The sequence below is a fragment of the Phymastichus coffea genome, unplaced genomic scaffold, assembly GCF_024137745.1.
Source record: "Phymastichus coffea isolate CEN01 unplaced genomic scaffold, Cenicafe_Pcof_1.1 PCOF00020, whole genome shotgun sequence".
In the NCBI taxonomy this organism is placed as follows: Eukaryota; Metazoa; Arthropoda; class Insecta; order Hymenoptera; family Eulophidae; genus Phymastichus; species Phymastichus coffea.
Window position 1 is genome coordinate 3,696,782 of NW_026706831.1, and position 17,070 is coordinate 3,713,851.

General features: G+C 33.6%; 1 protein-coding gene across 6 annotated transcripts in view; it reads right to left on the reverse strand.

Moving 5' to 3' along the window:
• LOC131675357 (cadherin-87A) overlaps window positions 1–17,070 on the reverse strand; it is a 943,248-nt gene that overhangs the window by 485,983 nt on the left and 440,195 nt on the right. For all 6 annotated transcript variants that reach the window (XR_009303046.1, XM_058954308.1, XM_058954307.1 and 3 more), the window contains 4 exons: window positions 16,848–17,063; window positions 16,407–16,706; window positions 16,072–16,316; window positions 15,689–15,982 (listed from right to left, as the gene is read on the reverse strand). Coding sequence is in view for 5 of the 6 variants with exons in the window: in XM_058954308.1 (XP_058810291.1) it covers window positions 15,689–15,982; window positions 16,072–16,316; window positions 16,407–16,706; window positions 16,848–17,063 (1,055 nt within the window). In the remaining variant the exon portion in view is untranslated. The remainder of the gene's footprint in view (window positions 1–15,688; window positions 15,983–16,071; window positions 16,317–16,406; window positions 16,707–16,847; window positions 17,064–17,070) is intronic.

Below are 17,070 nucleotides of genomic sequence, written 5' to 3' on the forward strand. Positions count from 1 at the left end.
TGGCACTTCAAATTTTCCACAAACATAACAGAAATCATCTGTTTTTCCATCACACCTATGAAAAGTAGATTCTATTCTACTAGACTTGCGGTCACTTGATGACGACGCTTGCGGGCCCGCTTGCTCACCCTAACCAACCGCCGATACTAGGCATCCGAAACCCTGCATCGTACCTTCTCGTGTGCCGGCCATGACGGCATCGTGCTTTCACTCCAGAGATTTGCCGGAAAACAAAAAAAAGAAAAAAAGCCGTAACCGCCGTCACCACGTGGAGGTGCCCTGGGTTCCGGCACACGAAAAACGTAGGTGTGATATAAAATCTTACGCTTTCAGGCTATAGCGAATAACAGGGTGAACGGTTTCATCAAGATATCAAAGAGATGGAACGCCGGTATCAAGGAAGATGGGATGTAAATATGATGGCAGATTTTTGCTGGATGCTTAAAAGGGAAAACGAGTCAGAAACGGAAAAAAGAAAAAGAAAACCGCTGCATAGATCTTTTGAAGATAAAAGGGTCCGTTACAAGAGAAGAGAAGTATAAATTCTATCACTTTGCAAACCAAACTCGAGTAGTCGGAGCAATTCTAATTTTGGATTTGGAGTCAGCGACCCTCAAAACCATAGAAATAGTAGTTACATTTTTTTAAACAACGTTTTCTTGAGTTTGACCTCCAGATGACCTTGAACCTGATGTGCTTGGGTCACGGAGATCACGGATTTGGATTCAGCAACCGTCAAAACGTATGGAAAGAGTTTTTTTATTCATTGAAGACGTACTTCTGTTTTTTCAAAATGGTCATACTGATTTTCATGGGATCAAAATACAATGACCTCGAAATGACCGCTGGATTCACGATAAAAGAAATTGAAAAAATTGTCTCTGAACGTAATTTTTTCCGTACTTTCAAAATCTGTAGTCAGAATTCAACTTTTCGTGCAATGTCTATGTTTGACCTTGAAATGACCTTGAACCTGGCGTGCTTGGGTCAAGGGGATGTCGGATTTATGTTCAGCGATCCTCGAAACCATAGAAATACTAGTTACATTTTTTTATACTACTTTTATTCGAGTTTGACCTTCAAATGACCTTGATCTTGACGTGCTGGGGTCAAACTGACTGCGGATTCGGATTCAGCGTGGCAAAATACATGGGAATATATGTGTGTTGTTTTTGATACAGACCACTTTTTATTTTTTGTGTGCCTGTGTTATTGTAGCAAATTTTGCAAGGAAAAATTAAATAATTCTTATAAAACTTTCGTAAATATATCGAAACATAAGTCTATAAAGAAGGGTGGTTTTGATAGAAGTTTTGAAGATAACATTGTTTATGATCATGAAAGTGAAATTGAACATACCGATGAAGAAGTTCTATTTGTTCCAAACGATAATATGAGTGACATAGAGGGTTTGAATAGTGATGACGAAATCGATCAACGTCATACTCTCACTAATGCAGCAGTGTCTTCTTACGAAGAAGTACATCGAAATTTTTCCCCGAATGATAAAATGTTAAAAGAGTCACACTCTTATAAATGGTTAAATAATTAAAAAATATACAATTCTGAACTTGGCTTAGATATATTTAATTTTGATGCAACAAAACAGAAAGTTCTAGACAAAAATTCTCGAAAATTATTTGAAATGTTTTTTTGTAATGAAATGAAAAATCAAATTACTGATGTTATTAATGAAAATGATTTGGATTTAGATTCAAATGATTTTAACCAATTTTTAGGTATAATTATATTTTCTTTTTTTAATAATCACAAGAGTTATAGATATTATTGGGTGAAAGATAAAATGCTGCACCCTGATATTGTTACAAATACAATGGAAATTCGTCTAATTTAATTTCAGATTCACTTTCAGCGACCTCCAAAATCCAACCACTATATATAAAATTTCAGCACCAATTGGTTTACTTTTGAAAAAATGTTAACCATATTGGATTCGCCATATTGCCGTCATATTGAATCCACCACCTTAAATTTTTCAAAATCAATGTCAGATTCATTATGAGCGACTTCGAGTACCCTAGAATAGTAAATTTGGGAAAAATTAAAAGATTTTTCAGGAAAATTAGGATACATTATATGTTTGAACAACAACAGCATTTGCAAAAGGAATCCATGTCGAAATCTTTATTGAATACGTTTTATTCAAAACATACATGTCAAAAAATTAAAACATTTATTTTAAAATTTTTATCAGATTCAAACCGTCATTTTCAAGTTTTTTAGATTAGTGAACAGCTAAGAATATTGACCATAAACTCAATAGAAATCTCATGTATTTTTCATTGAGAACCTGACAAGAAGCATCAAATAAATTTCAATAAAGATGAAGATGTTATAACCTCCAAACGTACATGCTTTAGTCGTGTTTGTAAAATGTCAATTTTTATAATTTCGATCAAATTAAATTACTAAAAAAAATATATGAAGTGTTTAAACATATTTTTTTCTGTTATTGTTAGTGGATACTGATATCTGATATTTTTGCATGTATCTGATATTTTTCTCGTAATATAGTCCTAAATACACATTAATAAACAAATAGCCAACTTTTCAGCGAGATGTTGGCGAAGAAGTATGACGCCGCAAGCGAATTTCTGCCAAGAAAGCTTAACGATGTTCTCGCGATATAACGGTTCTTACTTCAAAGTAATCATTAACTTATGGAAATCATGAAATATTTTAAAAAATGTACCAAAAGATGTTTATCAGAGTTTGAGAAAAAGGATTTCGGAGATGACAGGCTTTGAAGATGACGTTGGATTTTTACTTGGAAATTATATTTTTTGTTATAATATAAAAGAGTACATAAATAAAATACAATATAAAACAAATTTTCTAAAAGCAGTAATGGATAGTTTCTGATATCAACTTTACTTTGACGTTATGAAAATCACAGTAATATGCGTAAATGGATGAATTATGTGGGTGAAAGTCGCGAATCGTAATGTTTTGTAAATATTGAGAAAAAAATTAAAGATGATTTAAAGAAATTCAATCACCCATTAAAAATGTTAATATGTGTCCTTTGAGATACTTCAAAATATGTATTTCAATTCTCATTTATTGGAATACCGATTAAAATAATAGCTTTAGAACTATAATAATATTAAAACTTTATATTAAAAAAATAATATTAAAAAAAAAGTGTCATCTTCGAAACCTTTTTTCGAAGATGACACTTTTTCATTTGCCATTTTGAAACTATATAATGAACTATTTCTATTTATTTCTTTTTTTCTTTGAAAAGAAAACATTATTTGATAGAAATTCACGGTATGAAAGGAACGAAATTAATATATTAAATACTAATAGTCACTAAGAACATTAATTTGTGTCTTGTCAGTAGAGTGTCGTATATAATAGTATATAATAGTCGAAACGAGGTAGAATTTCTCCGTTATAGTTTGACTGGTAACGTAACATTCTTTAGCCTACATTTACTCATCAAGCGATTAGGTGAATAAACATACTATTCTTTTAATACTGCGCTGTAATAATTGAATGTCATTTTTTATTACTTGAAATATTGATAAATGCTGTAGTTGATTGTAGAGGCAGATTAAAGAAAAGAAAAACACAAATTGACGTTCCGTTGACAGATTTTCTAACCTCTTCAGAACTTTAATAAACAAAAGAAACAACAAACAAAATATTTATTTAATTTAGCTCAGGTCACTATGATTTATTTATTAAACTTACCTAATTATTAACGGCGGAAAATGGTTCTATCGGAACAAACGTCGTCTGACATAGAAAGTGATTTTCACTTATACATTACATTAGCCCTTTCGGAGAGCCGTAGTAATGGAATTATGTATTTAATTAAAATGTCGGATATCATCTTGTTTGTTATTACTGTTACTTGTACTTTTGATAATTTTGGATATAAACCATTTTATTCATTGCGATTCTAAATCCAAAATCTCAACATTATTCTTATCAAACTAATAAGAAAACTCTCTTATGTAAATATTAATCATCGCAACAGTATTTTTATTCTTTCTATGTTCATCAATTTGGACTTTGAACACTCGTTTCGTCTCACTCACGTAAGTGGCATTACAATTTCTGCCTGTAATTTTATATACAACATCAGTATTCTCCAGTTTTAGAGTGGGGGCTTTACACAATTTCATAATTGTAGACATTGTTCTTTTTATAACTGGAATTGTATGAACATTACATTGTTTACCGTTCGACTCAATAATGTGAAAACATTGATTATATGGAATTTAAACGGTATCCGTTATTTGTCGTCTGCTATTATCATTGATATTGTAATTTCGTGTGTTCTGTTTTATGTATTCTAATTTTTTAATAGGTTTGCTTATATATTATGGAAATATTATTATTATGGAATCGTTTGTCATATAATAAAATGGCTTGTTCAGCGAAATTGTATTATCTTTTATTTTATTTTAAAACGAAATTATTTTACAAATGAATAGAAATTATCTGACAAATGTTCTCTTCGTAATAATAGAATGGGAATCGTGAAAATATTGCAAAATAATGGCTACTCTGTTAACTTTATAGAATGATATATGAGCTAACGTTTTAAAAAAATTAGAATACATAAAACTGAACACATAAAATTACTATATCAATGATAATAGCAGACGACAAATAACGGATACCGTTTGAATTCCATATAACCAATGTTTTCACATTATTGAGTCGAACGGCAAACAATGTAATGTCCATACAATTCCAGTTATAAAAAGAACAATGTCTACAATTATGAAATAGTGGAAAGCCCCCACTCTAAAACTGGAGAATACTGATGTTGTATATAAAATTACAGGCAGAAATTGTAATGTAACTTACGTGAGTGAGACGAAACGAGTGTTCAAAGTCCAAATTGATGAACATAGAAAGAAAAAAAATACTGTTGCGGTGATTAATATTTACATAAGAGAGTTTTCTTATTAGTTTGATAAGAATAATGTTGAGATTTTGGATTTAGAATCGCAATGAATAAAATGGTTTATATCCAAAATTATCAAAAGTACAAGTAACAGTAATAACAAACAACATGATATCCGACATTTTAATTAAATACATAATTCCATTACTACAGCTCTCCGAAAGGGCTAATGTAATGTATAAGTGAAAATTACTTTCTGTTAGTTAACAATTCACGTTTGTTCTGGCATGGCGGTTTTTCACTGTCAATATAATGTCAATTCAATCAACAAATGATTGCAGCGTGCGAAAAATTAAATAATTATTTTGTTGTTATTTTTTTTTTGTTTATTTAAGTTCAGAAGAGGTTGGCTAATCCTTTAACGAAATGATGTTTTGTGTTTGCGTTTGTTTAATTTGTTTCCGCGATCAAGTACAATATTTATCAATATTTCAACATACAACTATGGAGTGCGAGTTACAAAATTTTGAATTATACATTTTTTATTACTGTTGTTGTTCATTTTTGTTTCTTATTAATTTAATGAATCTCGATGAGATCAGCGAAATTTCTGATAAAATTTTGTTCACTGAATTCATTAACTAAAAGTTACCAACTAAAAACATTTTAAAAATAAACGTGTTTTTGAAGTTTTTAAAGTTTAACAGCTTTAAAAACATGCGTACAGTCGATGAGATTTTCATATAATTACAATTGATCTTCATTTCTTTTAATCATATAATTATTATTAAAGATAATATCTGGATGGATTATTGGCTATACACTGTAACGGTCCTGTCTGATTTGTCTCCTATTTTCCTCTGCAAAACGGCAACCCGTCATACTCGAGACAATTAGAGAAAATCGGTAATTGAGCGTAGGCGCTTTTCACACGTATATGCAAATGTGTTAGGGCAACTCTGCGAAAACATTACCATATAAGGAGCGTGACGTCACGACCGTGGGAAAATTTATTGTTTACAACAGAAAATCGTTAATTATAAGCTTTTTTAAACGAACAAAAGTATTTCTTAGTTAAATTTGAGGTGCTGATCCTGAATTTCATGTTAATTTAACTCTCAAATCGATATTTGTTAGTCAAATCTAATTTACAAGTTAACATTGTTAGTTATTTTGCAATAAACAACGATATTGTTATTTCAAGTACGCGATTACAATCTCGACATATTAAGACAGAAAAGCAAGAATTTGACACTTTAATAACCCATTATTAACTGAGTTATCAATAAATAAACAATTTAAAAATTTTTTAAACAATTAAAATGACACGGTTAGATAGAAAATCGATCATAAGTATCTGTAAAATTGATGATTGTGATTGTTACTAATTTGCTGATTTTTAAACCGCTAAAAAAGAAAATTGCAAATCTGTTTTTTAATTATCATTCAAAATTGGAGAGCAACATTAATCATTTTTTATACAGATAACAATCTTCTAACCACAAGCGATTTTTCCATGTAAAAATTTTCTATAATTTTATTGTAAAAATGGCGTAAATTGATTATTAAATTGTATAGCTTATAACTTTAAGATGCGATTTTTCCTAGAGATGCAATTTATACTAAAAAATTCATCTTTTCCAGATTAATTTTTTAAATCGCATAATTGTAAATTCGTTCGAGCCATTTTGCGATAAAACGTGTATAAAATTTGCGTCAAAAACAAAAATAGCGTTGTAGGGGCTACCAAGCGTAGAAAGGAGCCCAGTTCGCATGTATAAATTCGCTCGTCGCTGCGGCAAAAGGACTCACTTTCCTACCTTGCTTAGCAGCGCGAGCACTGTTATTGAAATAAAGCCTCAGCTATTTCTTGAGACGAATTTCTTTTCAGTGGTTAGCCTGTTAAACTCCTTCCTTAACGATCTCTAAGAGCTCAACTCATGAGACTATTTCTCTCATGAGAAAAAAGCAGCCTTAGAGATCTTCCCTTCCGAAATACACTTGCTGCTAAGAGATCGGATTGAGCAATAATTGCGGCGCTGTCGGGCCTTTCCCCGATAGATGCAATTGCTCTCAATCGCATCTAGAAAACAACTCATCGAGTTGGAAAGCCTCGTGGTTTTCCACTCGAAAGATTTCTTTTTTGATCATTTAGATTGCGCGCGTGTCAAATTCTTGCTTTTTTCGGAAACGTTATTGCGAATTTACTGTAAAGAGTCCGAACTTTTATTAACGTGAGAAATACTCAAACTTTACATTTGGCGCCCGAACGGGGACTCTCAAGAGTTTGTAAATAGTTTTCGAGCGAAAGATCTTTTATTTGTCGCGTGCGTATTCGAATCTTTATTATGACGAATAGCCGAAAATTGAAGTCAGCGAAACGCAAAAATGCTGCGTTGCAAAAAGAAGTTCAGGAATTGCGAGAACGAATTAATATATTGGAATCGCGATTCGAGACGGTGTGCCATGTAACGGCGACGAATATTCGTACCTTACACGAAGACCTGTTGTTTGTACACAATATGTGTACATTCATGGTCGATTCGCTGCCCGTTCCAGCAGCCTAATGACTAGTGCTTGATATAAACATGCTTTACTTCTTACTCTATTATTCAAATGTATTCATGTAGTTAGAAAATATAGCATAGTCTTTCATCGGTTTATTGTTTATTAAATTTGAGTAATTAAAGCACGATCTCTTATGTTTTGACTCTCTCATTATTTCTTTGATCAAGGCGACGTTTTAAGCTAATTTCCCAAAATGTCGGGAAATAAACGACGCTCTATTTTCACGTCAACTGAAATCACTTCAGAAGCGATCCTAAACGAGTTAAATAATGACGTTCTCGATGATGATTTGAACGATCATGATAAGAAAACTCGAGAATGGGAAAAAGCGGTTGTTGGGGAGTTAAAACAATTAGATTGTGAACAAACGAAACTATTTCATGATTTTGCTACTATGTCTGAAACTATCAGCAAACTTTGCAACAAAGTCGAAAGACTAACAAGCAAAGTGAATGAACAAGAGACATTGATCTCTGCATTAAAATCAAATTTGAATGACTCGAATGAAATTATCGAACAATTGAAAGAACGTTGCGATGAAAACTTAAATGATATTATCCGCGCTAAGGATAATATTATTGACGAAATGAAAGAGAATATTTCAGAGCTTAGAGTAGAAGTAGAGAAATCAATAGTAAATGAAAATAGTAAACATACGGTTAACGAGACGATAGTAGAGACTTTCAAACAGCCCACGTTGACGTGCCCAAAGTTTGATGATAGCTACAAATATCGTCCCATTAAATATCTAAATGATTTCAAAAGATATTTACAAGCAAGCAATTGTAACACGGCTCAGTTGCTCTCTTTAATTTCCCAATCAATAGCCGGTGTGAATTCTGCTTGGTATGATCTAGTACAACGGGAAATCAATAGTTTTAATGATTTTGAACGTTTGTTTAGAGAAAAATTTTGGAATGCAGATATCCGTAGAAACATTATGCGGGAAATTGAATTTGGAAAGTATTACCCTAGTTGTAAGATATCTAGGTATAATTATGCAATTCGCAAAATAAATTTAGCTTATGATATTAACGAGAGCTTAGAGGAGGAAGAACTCATCGATAAACTCTCACGTCATTTTGATAAGGACGTGCGCTTACTAGTGCAAGCTAAAAGCGTACGCAAAGTTTCTGAATTTATTAGAATCCTCTCTTCATTTGATAACGACGATTATATGAGTAATCGTAACTCACCCAAAGAGAATGCTAACGAACACCAAGTCAATAGCATTTCAATCAATTCCTCGGTTCAAAAATCTCAAAGTAAACGGCGAGAGCGCAAGCCCAAAGCTTCCATTGAGGAGATCAGTGAAGACTCAGTAAAGATAGAAAACACTGCATCCTCGGGAAACGAGTAAGCGTTGCTTCTCGCAACTCGGATAAGAAAAACAAATCTCAGCGAGTAGCAACGATAAAAATTTACGATTCGAGTAAAGATTCGAAAGATAGATCAATATGCACTATATTTGATGATCCACGGGATGAGATTAAGGATGAGCTAGAAAACAATAATGATAACAATTATATCAGAAAATGCCCTGAAATTAAAGTTATTATAGAAGGTATTTCGGTTAACGCGTTGATTGATTCGGGTAGTGAGATTTCAGCTATCTCCGATGAATTTTATAATCGAAATGCATCCATTTTCAATCTAAAACCGACCTTGCCTATTAGTGGACATGTAATTAAAGTGGCCACTGGACAAAAAACGGTTAAGTTGAAAAAACAAAGTTATTTAAATGTTAAATTAGGTGACCTTTACATAGATCTAACCTTTCTCATTATTCCACATTTAGTAAAGGATTGCATCATAGGCTATGATACTATGAGAAGTATAAGGATGAAAATGGATACTGAGCAGGAGAGTGTAACTTTTGAAATAAATAATGTAGTGGGTTGTTTGAGATATAGTGAAACGTCTTTAGATGAAAAAACATATCAGTCTGTCGATTTGGCATGAGTATGACCAGAATTTTAGCGAAGAAGCATCCTTATTCGGAAATCTGACCCAAAACCACATAGACGTAGGAGCCGCAAAAGACGACGATACGAATCTGACGTGGACGAAGATTAACGAAAAAATTAGCGTATGCTCAAGCTTAACTGAGAGTCAGAAAAACGAATTAGCAGCATTAGTAGATGAATTCAAAGACGTATTCCGCAAAAAACCCGGACTATTGAAAATTTACACTCATAGGTTAGTACTCCAGGATGAAAAACCTTACTTTTCGAAACAGTATCCGGTGCCTTTGAAACATCGCGAAAACGTGAGAATTGCGATCAAAGAAATGTTGAGAGATGGTATCATACGTAGGTCAAAAAGTAATTTTATAAATCCAGTTGTCATCAGCGTGAAGAAAGATGGATCCGTTCGATTCTGTCTCGACGCTAGACAACTGAACAAAAAACTGATTAAAGATTATGAAACTCCATTACGAATGGAAGACATTTTTCAGCAATGTTTTGGAATTAATTATATGTCGAGCTTTGATTTAACGAGTAGCTTTTGGCAAGTCCCATTGGACGAAAAGAGTAAGAAGTATACGGCCTTTATAATCGAAGGAAATACATACGAATTTAACGTCGTACCTTTTGGAACGTGTACTAGTACTGCCGCTCTGGTAAGGGCTTTGAATCTATCCATTGGCGATTTAAAACAATTTGTAATACCGTTTGTAGACGACATTCTTTGTATCTCAAAAACATTCGCAGAACATATGTATCACCTCCGTGCGTTATTCACTTGTTGCCGTAGGGACAATTATACTTTGAAATTTTCCAAATCGAAGCTAGTACAAAACGAGATGGAATTTTTAGGTCATGTCATTACACCCTCGGGCATCAAGCCCCAAAGGGAAAAATTACAGCTTTTAAAAGATTTTAAAGCTCCTAAAAATCTTAAAAGCTTGCAAAGCTTTCTCGGTTTTGTCAATTTTTATACTAAATTCGCTAAAAATTATGCGGCCGTCTGTAGACCTCTAATGGATTTGTTGCGGAAAAGCAGTGGTTACCAATGGTTACCTGAGCACCAAGTGGCTTTTGAGAAAATTAAAGAGTTATTCATTGAAAATATCACTCTGATATATCCAGATCCTGAAAAACCATATATCCTAACCACTGATGCCAGTTACCATACTGTAGCTGTAGCTCTTTCGCAACTGAATCAGGAAGGCGAAGAAGAAGTCATAACTTTCATTTCGCGAACATTAAAGGGAGCTGAGCTGAATTATTTTACTACCGAAAAGGAGCTTTTAGCTATCACATGGTCTTGTTCAAAATTAGATACATATTTAAGAGGCGCGAAGAAAATTGTCGTTCGTACTGATCACGAAGCTCTTAAATTCTTGTCTACTTGTAAGTTCACTAACTCGCAATTGATGCGTTGGTGCCTATTCCTACAAGACTACAACTTGACGTGCGAGTATTTGCCGGGAAGTCAGAATAAAGCAGCAGATTTTTTATCCAGATATATACTGAACGATAGCGACGATGAAGAAGGCGTGATTAGTATAGCCAGTCTGATGAAAAAACCATCACAAGCTCTTATAAAAAACTTTATCAATCTTCAATATCTTCAAGAACAGGACGCTTTCATAAATAGGATCAAGAAACGAGGAAGTTTTCACAACCGATTTGTGGTCCAGCAGAATTTAGTGTTCAAAAGGGACAAAAGTAAAACCAAACTTGTGCTCCCAGAACACATGATTAATGATTTAATAACTGAACTTCACGAGATGTACGGGCATGTAGGGTGTCGGAAAATCTTCAAGATGCTAGAAGAAGACTTCTACATCCCAAAAGTACGGAAAAAAGTTAGCAGCATAATTAAACGCTGTGACTTGTGCCAACGTACCAAGTACTACAATCAGAAAATAGATACAGTGATGCAACCAATTCTAGTGAACGAACCTAGAGAACTATTGTCGATTGATTTTTATGGTCCCCTGCCTACTTCAATTGGAGGAGTCAAGTATATTTTGACTACCATTGATGTTTTTAGTAAATACGTCGTAATGTATCCTATGAGACGTGCTACTACCCATACAACCATCAAAAAGATTTTTGAAGACTATGTGCCAAAATATGGGAAACCAAAATCAATCATTAGCGACCATGGTACTCAATTCACATCAAAAAATTAGAAAGAAAAACTGCTATCTACAAACATAAATCTGATTTTCTCCAGTATACGCCATCCGCAAAGTAACTCAGTAGAGCGTATACATAAAGAGTTGGGACGCTTCTTAAGAGCATATGCCCATGAAAATCCAAAAGGCTGGGCCTCGTTAGTCCCAAAAATACAGGATATAATGAATTCTGTTTACCATGATACAACCGAATATACACCTATGGAAATCCACCTAGGAAGGAAACCAGATCGCTTTTGGCATCGCTGGTTTTCCCCAAATAATTCAACGGTATCTAACAGAATCATTAATATCCGCGAAAAAGTTCATGAAAAGCTAAGCAAAAGAGCTCTAGAACACAACATGAATTCCGAACATAAACCATACAAAATAAACGACATTGTGTTACTAAAAAGTCACAATGCTACAGATAAATCCGAAGAACGCTTCAAAAAATTTATGAGGCTGTACGAGGGACCATACATCGTACAATCAATCATAGGTATGGATACATACGTACTCCGTCACAAGAATGGAAAAATTCGGGGCAAATTTCACACCTCGCTATTAAAGCCGTATCACTATTAGTCGCTAGAGGTCGATTAAATATATGCAAATAGATTCTCCGAACTTATGCCTATATACTAGCCTTCGCCGAGAAGATTTCTGAATAATTTTTGGCTATGGCCCTCTGGAATAAAAATCAAAGTACCCAGACCGACCTCTCGGATTTGAGGGACTTTATCCCTCATCCGCAGGGTCGGCCCTTTATACCTTCTTCCAACCTGGTACCTTGGCTGGAGTGCAAGAGAACGCAAACTCCAGCCAGGTTCCCCCAGGTGGATTCCCCTATGGTGAAGCCACCAAAACCAAGGGTGAAGGATGCCCCCATCCCTTTCCTGCCCTCCAGCGTCCCCCGACCTGCTAACACTGAGCCTGATGTGGAAGAGAAGAAACCTTCCAAACAACAGCTCCGTAGGGTGAGGAAACGCATCGCCAAGCTAGGGGCAAGGATAGCGGAAAAGGAGGAAGAAATCAAGCGGCTACGGGAGGAAGCAACCACCAGCGCAAAAAATAAAAATAAATTGTAAATAAAATGAAAAAAAAAAAAAAAAAAAAAAAAAAAAACAACAAATCAGACACCATTAATCACATTAGAATGGCTCGTTCGATTCGCCATTCTAATGGGGGGGCTATGTAACGGTCCTGTCTGATTTGTCTCCTATTTTCCTCTGCAAAACGGCAACCCGTCATACTCGAGACAATTAGAGAAAATCGGTAATTGAGCGTAGGCGCTTTTCACACGTATATGCAAATGTGTTAGGGCAACTCTGCGAAAACATTACCATATAAGGAGCGTGACGTCACGACCGTGGGAAAATTTATTGTTTACAACAGAAAATCGTTAATTATAAGCTTTTTTAAACGAACAAAAGTATTTCTTAGTTAAATTTGAGGTGCTGATCCTGAATTTCATGTTAATTTAACTCTCAAATCGATATTTGTTAGTCAAATCTAATTTACAAGTTAACATTGTTAGTTATTTTGCAATAAACAACGATATTGTTATTTCAAGTACGCGATTACAATCTCGACATATTAAGACAGAAAAGCAAGAATTTGACACTTTAATAACCCATTATTAACTGAGTTATCAATAAATAAACAATTTAAAAATTTTTTAAACAATTAAAATGACACGGTTAGATAGAAAATCGATCATAAGTATCTGTAAAATTGATGATTGTGATTGTTACTAATTTGCTGATTTTTAAACCGCTAAAAAAGAAAATTGCAAATCTGTTTTTTAATTATCATTCAAAATTGGAGAGCAACATTAATCATTTTTTATACAGATAACAATCTTCTAACCACAAGCGATTTTTCCATGTAAAAATTTTCTATAATTTTATTGTAAAAATGGCGTAAATTGATTATTAAATTGTATAGCTTATAACTTTAAGATGCGATTTTTCCTAGAGATGCAATTTATACTAAAAAATTCATCTTTTCCAGATTAATTTTTTAAATCGCATAATTGTAAATTCGTTCGAGCCATTTTGCGATAAAACGTGTATAAAATTTGCGTCAAAAACAAAAATAGCGTTGTAGGGGCTACCAAGCGTAGAAAGGAGCCCAGTTCGCATGTATAAATTCGCTCGTCGCTGCGGCAAAAGGACTCACTTTCCTACCTTGCTTAGCAGCGCGAGCACTGTTATTGAAATAAAGCCTCAGCTATTTCTTGAGACGAATTTCTTTTCAGTGGTTAGCCTGTTAAACTCCTTCCTTAACGATCTCTAAGAGCTCAACTCATGAGACTATTTCTCTCATGAGAAAAAAGCAGCCTTAGAGATCTTCCCTTCCGAAATACACTTGCTGCTAAGAGATCGGATTGAGCAATAATTGCGGCGCTGTCGGGCCTTTCCCCGATAGATGCAATTGCTCTCAATCGCATCTCGAAAACAACTCATCGAGTTGGAAAGCCTCGTGGTTTTCCACTCGAAAGATTTCTTTTTTGATCATTTAGATTGCGCGCGTGTCAAATTCTTGCTTTTTTCGGAAACGTTATTGCGAATTTACTGTAAAGAGTCCGAACTTTTATTAACGCGAGAAATACTCAAACGTTACAACACTATACGTATACAGTGCCGCTCAGCCACTTTTACCCCCCACGGGCAAAATCAGTCTAACTTCAAAGTTTTATATCTCTGGTAGAAATTAACGTACCGAGACGCGCGTGGGTGCGTTTGAAAGGTCTTTCGGAGGGCTTTCAAATGATATTACTCACGGTTGCCATCGATTGTTTTTTTAAATTTTGCAACAATTATGCAAAATTGAAAATTCTGAAATTTTTTTATTATTTTTGACAATTAGTCAATTTTGGAAAAAAAATCGTACGAAAATTTGAAGTACACCATTTTTTAGCTATTACCAAGCCCTATCTGAATCACTCATCAAAAATTTATTTTCGTCAAATATGACGCGCGCACGGGCATTTTCTCCTGGAAGTGACAGTTTTTTTCAACATTTTTTATCTCCGTCAAATTGTAACAATCGAAAAAAATTTATAGGAGAAAAAATGTTTGTTTTTTCACGTAGAATACTGCAATAATTTTTTTTTCGGTTTTTCGAAAAATTTTTTTTTTCGGTTTTTTTCAATTTTTTTTTCTCACAGTCGGTACGCTAAAAAGATGAGAAACCACAAAAAAAAAATTTTTTTCAACCATTCAATAATACTACATAACAAGTATTGTAAATTACATCAAAAAAAAATCTTTTTTTTTTCGACCTTGAAAAATAATTTAAACCGAAAAAAAAAATTTTCGAAAAACCGAAAAAAAAATTATTGCAGTATTCTACGTGAAAAAACAAACATTTTTTCTCCTATAAATTTTTTTCGATTGTTACAATTTGACGGAGATAAAAAATGTTGAAAAAAACTGTCACTTCCAGGAAAAAATGCCCGTGCGCGCGTCATATTTGACGAAAATAAATTTTTGATGAGTGATTCAGATAGGGCTTGGTAATAGCTAAAAAATGGTGTACTTCAAATTTTCGTACGATTTTTTTTCCAAAATTGGCTAATTGTCAAAAATAATAAAAAAATTTCAGAATTTTCAATTTTGCATAATTGTTGCAAAATTTAAAAAAACAATCGATGGCAACCGTGAGTCATATCACTTGAAAGCTCTCCGAAAGACCTTTCAAACGCACCCACGCGCGTCTCGGTACGTTAATTTCTACCAGAGATATAAAACTTTGAAGTTAGACTGATTTTGCCCGTGGGGGGGTAAAAGTGACTGAGCGGCACTGTACATATAGAAAGAAATCCAGTATTAACTTATTTATTGTCATAGGAATACTATCGTGTTTGTGTTTTTCAAACATAAGTATTAAATTTGTTACATACAATAGTATGAGATTGATTTAATTTCGTGTAAACGTTTGCTATTAAAAAAATTTTGTATAAAAAACTTTTATTAACCATTATAAAAAATATACTCGATTCTAACACGTAAAATGTACTCTTATGGAACGTGCTATTTTATACTATAGAAATGGATAATTTTTTGATTGTAAAAATATAATATGTCGAATCTTACTTCAGGAACTTCAACAGTGGTATTAGGCAATTCTGGTATAATAAACTGCGGTTTATGCTGATTCACTGTAATTACCCGGATGTAGATATTACACGTGTCTGAGTGGAGTCCCTTACCGGCCACATCTCTAGCTTCAACTTTAATTTGATAAGATTGAGCTCTATCCAATAAAGAAAGTGCTGGATATAGTATTCCGGTTTCAGGATTTAATGTGAAAGAATCGTTATCGTTTCCTTTAATTATTTTGTACCATACTGCTCCATTTATACCTTCATCTGGGTCAATGGCGCTAACCTAATTTACAAAATGTTTTAGTTAACTAAATAAATGACTTTGAATAAGAAGAGATTATGTACTTAGATAGAATCATGAAATATGTTTACTTGTAAAATTGGCGCTGGCGGATTTACAGATAAATTTTCAGCAACCGATGCACGATAACTGTGCTGTGTAAAGATTGGTCGATTGTCGTTAACATCTATAAGTCTTATGACAACACGAGTTGATGTAGATCTACGTGAACTTAAAGGAGCTTTGTCATTTGCCATGACTGAAACTGTTATTTCTGGTATGAACTCACGATCCAAAACTGTAGCAGCAGCAACGGTGATTTCTCCGGTTTCATGATCTAATTTAAATCAACAAGTATATTTATGATTTTTAAGTGAAAATTCTTAGATAGCTTGTTTATTTCTATGAGTAATAATCATATTTTTACCAATATTAAAGTCTGCTACATGATCTCCTATTAAGCTGTAAGTAACTTCTCCGAAACTACCATCATCTGCATCATATGCTTTGACTACAGTAATTCGAGTGCCCGGGGGAGAGTTTTCTTTAATTGTAGTATTGTAGAAATCTTGTTCAAATTTTGGATCTTCATCATTAATATTAACAATCATTACAGAAATATTCGCTTTCGAAACAAGCTGTGGTACTCCTGTGTCATAAGCGACGACAGTGAACTGTAATTGTTTAGTTTCCTCGTAGTCAATGATTTGACTGGTTCGAACAATACCTACAAATAATAATTGGATAATAGTTCTTGGTTTATATAGCAATTTTTATAATAAATAGATAGCTTCAAATTGTTTCACGGAAATACATATACATATATATATACACACATATATATAGAATAATAATAATAATGGTTTACCAGTTACATTATTAATATGGAAATAAGGACTGGGTGGTTCAATTGCATAACTGGCAATATTATTATCTACATCAGTTGCAGTAAAAGCCCCGACGATTGCTCCAATCGGCTGTTCTTCCTGCATTTCTATGGAATATCGTGGTTGTTGATGTGTCCATGGACTATTGAACTCCGGGGGGAAATGATTAACGTCTATTATTGTTACAATCAGATAGCCTGTATA